This window comes from Apaloderma vittatum, unplaced genomic scaffold (genome assembly GCF_000703405.1).
Source record: "Apaloderma vittatum isolate BGI_N311 unplaced genomic scaffold, ASM70340v1 scaffold17927, whole genome shotgun sequence".
Classification (NCBI taxonomy): domain Eukaryota; kingdom Metazoa; phylum Chordata; class Aves; order Trogoniformes; family Trogonidae; genus Apaloderma; species Apaloderma vittatum.
In genome coordinates this window covers 1,827-13,105 of record NW_009726914.1, presented here as the reverse complement: position 1 = coordinate 13,105, position 11,279 = coordinate 1,827, and the positions used below count along the sequence as shown (strand labels likewise).

The 11,279-nt window shown below is 38.2% G+C and overlaps 1 protein-coding gene across 1 annotated transcript in view; it reads right to left on the bottom strand.

Moving 5' to 3' along the window:
* Nucleotides 1-9,082, bottom strand: part of AZIN1 (antizyme inhibitor 1) — a 20,761-nt gene extending 11,679 nt beyond the window's left edge. Inside the window, exons 1-2 of the mRNA XM_009873480.1 lie at nt 8,915-9,082; nt 1,059-1,256 (exon numbers count right to left, since the gene is read on the bottom strand). Coding sequence (XP_009871782.1) covers nt 1,059-1,160 — 102 coding nt within the window. The 5' untranslated portion in view covers nt 1,161-1,256; nt 8,915-9,082. The remainder of the gene's footprint in view (nt 1-1,058; nt 1,257-8,914) is intronic.
* Between the last annotated feature and the right edge of the window lie 2,197 nt (nt 9,083-11,279).

The following is an 11,279-nucleotide window of genomic DNA, read 5'->3' as shown; positions in this document are numbered from 1 at the left end:
AGGAATGGGATCTGGAGCTTTAGATCCATGGCACAGGCCTCTACCCCTTGAGCTAAAGGAGTAAATGAAAGCAGCAGGAGGCAGCTATCCTCTGTGAGCCAGCCAGTGGTTGGAGACATGACATGTTGCCAGTAGTTTACCTATTTATTTGCTAGACAGAAAAAGAATATTAGGAATCAGGATTTGGGAATCCTACACCTGAGTTCAGAAGGCCATGGGATTCAGCTATTTGCTGTACCACAGTCGAGCACTTGCATTTGAACACCAGTTCTGATAAACCAAGGGAAAAGTGAACAACCGATAGGTATGGCTTATTAAGGATATGAGATTTGCTTCAAGAAACTTTTTTTTTAAGGTACAATCTTGCCTAAGAAACAAACATTACAGCATCTTACCGCCTCCTAAGAAAGTGAAGCCTTATTCAATAAAACTACTATCATATACAAAATTAAAGTTTCTTTCTAGAAGATCGCTAAACCTGAATAGCTTTTAGACCAGTTTATTTTCTTGAAAGAAAAAAGGTAGCACACCTCACAATAGGCTCGTACCCATGTTTCCACCTGAGAGAAGGACAACAGAAGATACATAACCATACAACCATGTTGGAGAAAATTGAAACATGGCTTTAAACTGGCTCAGCATACATACTTGTCTAAACTTTGGCATATTTTTAGGGCAAGAGAAATAAAAGTTTCTAACTTGGGAATATTGATCTGCCTGATTTCAAGTTCCTGGCCTAAACCTCACTGATAATAAAATCCCTTGAAACAAACAGATGGGAATCTGCATTTAATTACACCAGCAAGACCACTTGCCTGCTAGCCAACACTTGGGCAGGTAACAGTTGTTGCCCATTTTTCCCCAAAGAATTCAGCCAAATGCAAACAAACAGCAACGAAGTAGAATAAGAAGACAAAGCTACTTTATAAGGTGAGCTTTAGCCAACTGTTCCTCTGTTGCTCTCAGTTCATCAGCGCTAAATACCGTGATCTACTTTGAAGACTTAGAGAACTAAACCAGAAGATTTGGAAAAGTTATTAAGAAAACCTCAAACTTACATGAGTGTGTTCATAAATACAGTTGTCAATAACATCTGCAAGCGTTGCTCCTTCATCCAACAGACCGATGGAGTAATTTGCATCCTCAAGAAATCCTTTCATCTCAGCCGTATTCCACAAAGCCGACAGTCATAAACCAAGAAACACAAGGGATGGGCTTCCAAGCCTTATAGCCGGGTCCTTAAATTATGCAACAAACTGCACAAAGAAAACATAAACCAATGGAAAATGAGGCACAAAGCATACTACACCACTATTTAAAAGTTAGAGAGAGCTTCCTACATTTGATGTACAAACACACAAATCACCTAAAAAAAAAACAAAAAGATCCGCTTGCTCTCTTCACCCTCCCTTTGCCACAGATAAGGATAGAGCAATTCTACTGAAGCCAAGAATAAACCACAATCCGAGTACTTGAAATTTGATACTAACTTAAAGGTGAGTAAGATATTAACCTAAAGATAAGTAAGAAGCCACTAAGGCAAGGTATGATTCTTGAGGATCCCAGACTGTATCCACTGACCTGTGTCATGCTTATGGAAGCTATAAAAATATAGCAAGCGTAGCACACAAACATCTCAGCTCAGCTACTCTTTAAGTATGGCATTAAGTGATATTAGTATTCAAGTACACAACTGGAAGATTACCTGTAATACAACATTTCTGCATTTGTTAAAAAAAGTAGTTTTTAATTAAATATTTGTACTGACATTGTTTTTTGTTTAGATGCTAATTTATAACCATTGCTTTCACACACTGTGCTAACTAGATGCTTATTCTGCTGTTCTGTTAATAAGATTACCTACAACACTTAAACTTCATTTCTATAAAGGTTAACAGAAAGAAGCTACTAGCTAAAAGTAATGTTAAAAATCACAATCAGAGTGGAACTGGTACTCAAAGTTATACCCTAGCTTTATTTACATCTTCATGTGCAAATTAGGTGTCATTTATAACTAGTGTTTTCAGAAAGAGAGCCTGAATCAACAAAATCCAAAGATACTAAACATTAAATATACAGTCTTAGAATATGGATGAAATAGTCTCAAGCAACAATCAGTAGACAGCAAACACCTACCACCAGCTGATGATACACCTTCCTCAGCCTTACTTGATGACTATAACAATCTGCAGTTTACATTCCATTAGAGTGTTACGTCTTCTTTAATAGCAGTTTATTAGTTTATAGCAATTAACCAGACTTGGTTTTAACTGTCATCTTATGACTAACACAAAGCTGATCAAAACCAGTAAGCAAGTTAGATCCCTTCTTTACGTAAACACTCATGAATTTCTCTAATCTCTCAAAAGAATATGCATAGTACTTATTAAAAATATGGTTGTTCTCAAAAGTCAGCTGTACTTGGCTTTAAAAATAACAAAAATATTATTCTAATTAGAAGTCTTGAGAGAAACCAGAAATATTACAACTGAAGGTAAAACAATGATTCCAAAAGCTAAGATGATAATGTTGACTTCTAATGGTGACAAGGCCATGGTATTAACTCTGTCTCATGTTTCTTCCACCACCTCCCTGCCATTTAAAAAAAAAATAATTCCACAATTTGCAATATAAGTTTGGTTGAACATTGTTAATAATATGAACAAATTTACTTCTGCTCAGGCTAAATACTAAGACAACTAAGCAGCATTTGCTCTTGCTTGTGGTTACACCAAAAAACAGGGAAAAGAGCCAGCAGAGTTTTCTGTGTAACTCAAGTATGCCACCTATGTCTCTCGAGAAATATTTACAGCTAGGTGAATTTAACTCAGTGGCAGCAAGATTTTCCAGTTATACTGAGAAATTGAATGATAAAGACATGTATGCTGGGTAAAAAAAAAACCCAACAAACACACTTGTCTCACACATGCAGCTCATATGCTTATTTAAGGGAATCCTGAAGATCCAAAACCATCACGGAAGAACAAGATAATTATCACATTGATGTAAGGATTTACATAAACTGCAACTACATAAACAATGCCTAGGTGGTAGACACTATTACCATAGGAAAAATGTCCTCTGTCACATCTTGGTTTAAGTTTGTGAGTAACAGCTAAAACTCCTTTGAAAAACCACCAAACATCATCAAGATGAGCTTGTGAACTCTGTGAAATGTGGACAGCACAGTGATGTTTACGTAGCTATGCTCACCCTCTGAAGAGGTACCTCAGTATCCTTGATTCGCTAGGTGATTAGCACAAAATCCTCAACACCCTCACCTTCATAAAATATCCATGATTTCCAGGAGCAGTGTACCAAAAAAACCACTTCTTTCCCCCCAAGAAAGAAGAGCTGGCATCAGCACTTTACTGAGAATTTGATATAGTTCTGGAATATTCAAAACATGAAGATAAAAAGAAGGAAAAAAGCTAACAGCAGAGTTTAGTTCTTTAAGTCATGAAGAAATTACACTTAAATAATCTAATATTCAACTACTATGCATCCTCAAGAACTTACTGGTTGTGTAACAAACACATTAAACTTCTACAATAGCACTTGTTTCATTGTCTTCTTGCAAAATATATAGAACCCAAAGAGAAGTAAACTAAGCCTAGCAAAAACATGTCAAAAGCAAAGTGATTTCCATTTTCAGCAGATTTTTCAAATGTAGCAGATCTGTTGGGGTTTTTTAATCCTTCTGTGACACAGAGGGGTGCGTTAAAAGATAATATTCCAATTTCAGATATGTTTTATTCTCCATCTAAATCCATAACATCTTTTACCACACAGCTAATCTGTTTTATGACTTCAGCAAGAGTTCAGCAAAACTCAGTGGCAACATTTTGACACAGTAACTCTATACAGGATGAACTTCCATGATCCCAGTTCCGCCCCCGCCTCACTCACACTGGACCAGTAAATGCTGCAAGTTCCTGCAACTGAGTGCACGTGAGAAGTGACTGGTCAGGCAGAAGCCTCCTGTCTGAGCTTCGTTTTTTCAAATTGGACAAATACTGTGTTTTGGGTCGTAAGTTCACAATTCTCTGACATGTCATACAAACTTGTTAAAAAAAACCTGATGGCAAAACAAAAAGCACATTAAGGATTTACAGTGTATACAAGGATACTACTTAACTAAATTTTAAACTTTTCACGTCTTTTTTCTGTATTGTACTACAAGCCACTTCGTACACTAAAGCATGCAGATGGTCAAGAGTCCCTTCCACTGAATGGATGCACAGCCCCGATCTGCCCAGCTGGGAGGTGTCAGTACACCCAGTGAAACCAGTCACAGCACCAAAAAGATTTGCAGACTCCCCAGGCACACACCCACCCTGCAGGCTACTGGCTTACGCCTCATATTCCAAATGAAGAAGCTTGATCCAAACAACAGCTACATTTTTTCCTTTGAGTCTTGGTGTTCATCTGAGTCATGCTGGAGTAGATTCAAGCTAATTTTGTGGTGCTCTTAGAAAGGTGGGCTTTCCCCCCCCCCAACAGTTAATGACTGTGGTGTCTATAGCTTTCAGATGGAAATGAGGAAGAACATTTTCCTCCAAAAGCCACCCTTTTTCTTTTGGGGAGATCCTGTAGGAAGGAGGAGAACTAGTTTACATAAAGCATGGAGCTTTGGAAAAGGCCTTTTTTACCACTAACTCTCTGAAAACAACAACAAAAGTAACACTTATCTGACAAGCTAGCTTTGATGAAGGTCACTTCCTAAAACAGAAGCTGTTATCTCGCAGTTCATTCATCTAAAAGCATCTTCTGGTCAGGAGGCAGGGACCAAAAGGAATCCATGCTAGTACAGACTTAAAATAGCTTACACCAGACCATAAACAACCTAGTATGACCTCTCCCAGGCTGCTAAACAGTGACTGCTTTTTCCAAGCATGTCCGTGACATCTAAGCTTTTTCATTCAGCAAAATTAAACCAGTAAAAAAAGCTAACATTAGCCTACCAACTCCCATCCTCAGAGTCACAGCCCACTCCTCTCCAATTTCTCCTGCTCTGGAAGAAAGGACACCTTTTTCAGTCTTGTTGAAAACAAGATAGAATATTCTACAAAAAGAAAACTGTAATTCCTGCCAGCACTGCTACAGCACCACCCCAAAACTGCACATACTTGAGAAACCTGCAGTAGGATTTGCAATTATAACCTTACTCTGTTCTGACTGCTCCCCACTCCCCGCTCCTGAGTGGGGAAGGAGAATCAACCGTAAAATTTATGAAAGCTTAAATGAATACACACATAAGAAAGCCAGGAGGACAGTTTAAGACTCCTCCTGTAAGATGAATCAGAAATCATTACAGTACAGAGTTCAGCCCTTGCTGGAAGTGCTGACTTGCTGCAAGTCATGATTTGACAGACTCGGCTCAGTGTGGTAACACCACCCATTTTACCACCTGAGACGTTAGCCTGCACAATGCTCCAGGACATATATTTTAGGGCAAACAAAAGCTGTCAAGCAGTATGAGACTTGTACATAGGCATGCAATTGTTTTCTTTGAAGTAAGGATTACATCCTCAGGCTCTTTAGGATTTTAACACAATGACTTCCCAGATGAAGAACTTTTATCTTGAAGTTTACATATTTAAACAGTGCAATTATTACAGACACCTGGAACAGAAGAAAATTACAATGCTCTGAAAAGTGACTCGCTAAACACATGCTTGTCATATGCAAGCATCCATAACAAACACTTTTTTTTCTTTACATTGTCAGAACTACATATTGTTTGGCCTGAAAAAAAGAAGAAACCCAACACCTTGAGGTCTAGTTCTTTCATTAAGAACTTCCTCTGCAAAGAACAAAGTTTCTGCAAGCTGAACGGGCTCCCAATGCCTTTCAACTACGTGTCTTATTAAGCAAAAAATAAATAAATTATGATACTAACAATTATGCTGATGCAAAAATCATAGGTAAAATACGTTCATCTCACCTTCCTTACAATAGTGGTTTTTCAGGGGTAAGAGATCAAAAAAAGTAGAAGCAGTTTGTCACTAACATTGACAATTAAGTACAGACCACATATACTAGAAAAGCAGAAACACGAGCCCTCTGTTTTCAGTGCAGCAATGCCTATTTATAGTGGGAGTATCTTTAAAAAAAAAAAAAAAGGAAATTCCCAGATGCCATTTCACCAACTTGTACCCTTATCATTCAGATAGCCAAATGCTGCTGCTAACCAGCCGATGGAAACACTGAAGCAGGTGCCTTTCTTTCCTCACAACGGCAGCAGACGGTTTGCATTACCCCAGCTGCCTCTTGGTACAAATCCACCGAGGGTCACAGCAGAGAACCTGCACAGCTTCAGTTTGTTGCATCCCACCATTCTCCTGGGAGTATTCCCCACAGTTAACTAAGCAATGCAAAAGAGCACCTCTGCTGAAGCAAGCAAGCAAAGGAGGTGGATACTAAAAATCAAAAATAATATCCTATCTGACACCATCTACAAGAATCCTGCTTTCAAGAACCCCCTGTTTCTTCAGGTTTGAAGGCAATAAGCTAGCAACGCTTACAAAAATGAGTACTCTTGTAAGTGCATATATATTTCTGCTACTTCTCTTTCCTGACAGTGCAAGCAGTTACTTCCCTATCCCCTTACTTGCTCAGTCAATTCTAATATTTGCCCTCACCATGGCTCCCCAACCCTCCAAATTCCTGTCCGTCACCTAGTCTCATTTAGACAAAGTCAAGAGAGCTTTAAAGGCGAGCCAGTCCAGGTAACTACTGCTTTCACTTGGCATATACAGGGCTCATTAACAGAACACATTTCCCATCACTAATTCCCTCCATTTCCAATCAATCAGATGTGGTAATAGATACAACAGATTTTAAAAGGAGCAAGACTTCAGGCCACAGTCACCAGGTCGCTCAGGAAATCAAACTTTGAAGAGCAAGACAGAACTAAATCCCCAGTTCCTCCTCAGTCAGTGTAATACAAGGACAAAAGCAGGAGAGAATTTTAGAAAGGAAGCAAGTTTAATGGAAACACAAGTACATCTTCAGATAGATTTTTAGTTGTGTTCCATTAAAAAATATTAAATTTAAATAATAAATTTACCTTCTTTTACCCCCCAGTAAATCACGAGTTGAACCAGACTTAAACTACTAATTAGCTGGCTGGCTTATATTTCAGCCGTGTTTGAGGCTATTACCTGTGCTTCAGCACACCAAAGCAGGTACAGATTTACTGACAAGCACCTGCAGGCTACTGCTACTACCATCACCACTACATTCAGTACTGAACTACTTAGAGCCGTGTACAGTATATTATTACTGAACACACAACAGATCCAAGTTCAGAATAAACACAGATCACCTAAATGTTGAGCTACAAACACAGCAAACCCAGTGGCATATCCATTCTAGGACAAGCTACACCCCGCACTATTTGCCACAACATGAGTCTACCAGTTAGAGAAAGAATAGTCTCTGTGAAGATAGCGGAACAATCTTCGCCTTGAAAATAAAAACTTCAAAGCCAAAATTCCTTCACACCAGTTTTAGAAATTAAAATGCGTTTAGAGTACCTTAAGATTTTATACTTTATGCACACCATCCTCCTAACAATTCGTCCTCCTTTCCTATCTTTTTATTGCTTTATTCCTATTGAAGCACAAAACGTTGAAGTGCAAAATGTCTTGCAGGGATTCTACCCACATACAAGAGTGAGCTGAAACTCAGAAACTAAAGAGAAACAATTCTCTCAGATATTTTGCTTATGAAAGTCATGTGACACCTACAAAATAACAGCGATATTCAGAGAATTTTCAGTGTTAACTATATTCACTTGAATAGAGCAGTCATCTACATTGAGTCAGATACATGTGGTTAAATTCAGGAAGTTTCAAACAAACCAAAAGAACATAACATCTGGAGATAAAGTCAGAAATCACTCTGTGCCTCTCCTACTGCAGTGTTTGCAAAGAACAAGGTCATAATATGTTAAGTACCTTATTAGGAGACACACTAACACAACTGGCATTTGGAATCTTTGTGGTCTTTAAAAAGTACCTGGCTCGGTTAGGTGCACTTAAACATTCTCGTGTTTTACAGTAGAAAGCATTATATAATTTACAGGTACTAAGCCAAGTGAAAATGCCTTCAGCAATACTGTATAAAATCAGCTTAACTCAAATATTACAGATGCATTTAAGGTTACTGTTAAAACCACGTAAAGCTTCTGGTTGATGTTAAAAGAACACGATAACCACAGACATTCCACAGTTTTCTGTGCTCCTGAAGATCAGCTATGTGCACTCATTTGTTTTCTGTGATCACGGGTCTTGTTTTCCTTTTACAACTATTTGCTTCTTAAAAATATGTAATTGGTACACAATTTCCATTCAGCACAGAATTCCACATTTGACTGTAGCTCAACTACAACTATTTGTGGAAGTGGATAGTAATTAGCAAATAATGGAGATAGGCATTTGGAAAGGCACACCCTTCGTGATCAGTGTTAGTTACTGTAATTATTTCAGTATAAAATACCCTAAGAAATCACACAATACTCAGCAAATCAGGATTTGATGGTTAACAGTCATGCAGTGCCAATTCACATCTTCAGAATTACCACTGAGAAACCGAAGTTACAGCATTTTATTTTAGGATGTCTCCAGCCAACAGCCCTACTTCAGAAAAGCAGCTATTTACAAAGTTCACTAAAACATGTTTAGCTCTCTCAAATTCAGATAACTCTGTTGAGAAAAGTATTAGGTGAGTGAAAATTACAGTCCCACCTGAATGAAAGCCCCATATGATACACACACCACTATTTTCAAATTTTGACAATCTACGTGAAGACCATTATCTTGCTTATCAAGAAGCCAATACATGTTGCTCCAGATTTTGGAAGGGTTTATCCTCCTGCATACAGACAAAGACAGAAAAAGAGACTTACATGGACAAGTTAGGAGATGGAACCCTACTATCATCAGCTAGGTTCCCAAGGTGGCTCAGCGTTGAAGTCGAACTGTTCTCTATAAAGCACTTCTCCTAAGCCTTCTGGATAGTTGTAAACTTGATCAGAGATTTTGCCCTGTGGGAGAAAATGCACACAAAAATAAATTTCATAGCCAGAATAAAAGAAAAGCTTTGTCTTAAAACATGTATCAAAATGCCTTTTCAGTTGTGCTTTTAAGGAGGCTTGCTACACCTCACCATGACAGTTTATAATCACATAAAACTGTCCAGTTTTCCAGAGTCTACATAACCTCTGAGCCAGATCAAGTCAAATTTATGAAGAACTGCTAAAACACATGAACTAGGTACATGAAACTGCTTGTTTGTACTTATCTTTCATAGTCTGAACTGGAAGACTTTCAAAACTAAAGGCAAAGAGCTCTACCTGATCCTGCTTTAGGGTAGCACGCCTTAACACTGGACTACCCTCCCAGAACTGTTTTTAACCCTGTAGCCACTGTGAGTCTTTCCCTCCCCACTTCCTTTCTATTTTAGAATTCCCTCACCACCTCCTTTCTTCTTCAGCTGTGAATAAACACAGCGTGTGGGTGAAAAAGCTACGTGGGTGAAAAATAGTGCTTTATATAGTGAAACTGAACACCATACAGACAAATTCAGAGATGAGCAAGGCAGTAAAAAGAAATAAACTTATGCTTGCCTTCAGGAATGGAGAAACATTTCATCTGGCCCTTAAAGGCTATTACGCACAACACCAAAGCAGCATTTTAAAGTACGAGGCTAGCTTACTCAAACTAAAGTAAATCAATCACGCAGAACAGTACAATGAACATAAAAAGCAGCCAAGGAAACATTAACCAGCCCTGAGAAATTAACTCCTTCTAAAAGGAACTGTCATTATTGTGGAGTTAAACATGGTCCAGAACTGGTCATGTGCAAATCCAATATACAACAAAGTTTCTACATATTCGCTGTGGTCTCTGGCATGAAACATGGAATGTACCAACCTATTGTAAAAATAAATCTTTGAAGCTCTAATTATTTAAATGAGACTACATGTGCTGACTACTAAAACTTGGCTTCTGGGAATCACCTAAACCAAATGCTCACCTTTTCAACCACATTACGGTTAAATAAACTGCTGAAGTGTATTTTTCCACTTATTCTTCCTATTAGAAAACTAAACTAGTATACTCTACAAAGTACTGAATTACAGAGTGAAGGCAACTTGAGGGTAACTTTCACAGCAACTCCACAGAGCAATCTCTTCAGCTTTACCATATAAATTAACTTTCAGTAGCATATAGCATTAAAAATAAACCTCAGTGCCTCAAAATTGAGATAAAGGATTTTTGCCAGCTAGAATTAACACATATGCAGTGTATTTAATCCTATACCTTTCTTTCACTAAAGCAAGTCAATAACAGTTCTCAGAGTAGGCACATAACAGTTTTAAAAGCTGGAAACGCTTTCCTTTTGTACAATTTACTACTAGCTTAACTGTTTTCCAATACTGTGCCAATTAGACTCAAGAACTCACACAAATTTCCCAGTGATTATGAATTAAGTTTACCTTCCCAGCAAAAGAATTCCTTAAAAACAGGTGCTTCTAGGCTGAGTGCATGACCTTCAGTGCAAAGCTTAACAAGCCAAGCTTCAGACAAATATCTCCTGCAGTACTCTTTCAATAAATATTCTCACAAGGCCCAAGAAGGAAAATCGCAGTGAAAGCTCCTGTGGAGCTAGAATGAAAGCCAAACTTTCTGTAGCAACAGTCAACTACGAGCTGTGCTGAGTTCCAACTGCCCTGCAGAATTTCTTTTAAATGAGAATTATTTACCTGAAGGATCTCCACAAACACATAGAAAATAGTCTGACTGCCCTCTTTTGTGCACATTTGCCAAAAAAAAATATCCAGAGAGGAAAACCATCCAATTCAAGCCTTTCAAATCACAGTAATTTTACTCTGCTTTAACGAACACAAATACTGTGTACTTGCTGTACTCTGACAGAGCAGGACTGCCATTTTAAGCAGCAAAAGTTTATTAGATGTCCATAACCCACATGGCCAAACCCAGTTATAGAAAAATTGCACATGCAATGCGCTGAGATGAAGCATTCATTGCTTAAGGGTCTTAAAGTTGGTGTAAAAGTATTCTTTGCTACATGGGAGCTTTCAGTTGCAGGAATAGTTGATAAGCAGCTTTGCTTTTTAATGCTCAAACGACACCATATGCATGTATTTATCTACTGTCTGTTAGTACATTCTACTAGCAGATGCCTCAGTTTGTCTGCAGCTTGATGGGCAATGCTGTACTTTGCACTTGAAAAGCAACACTCACCTG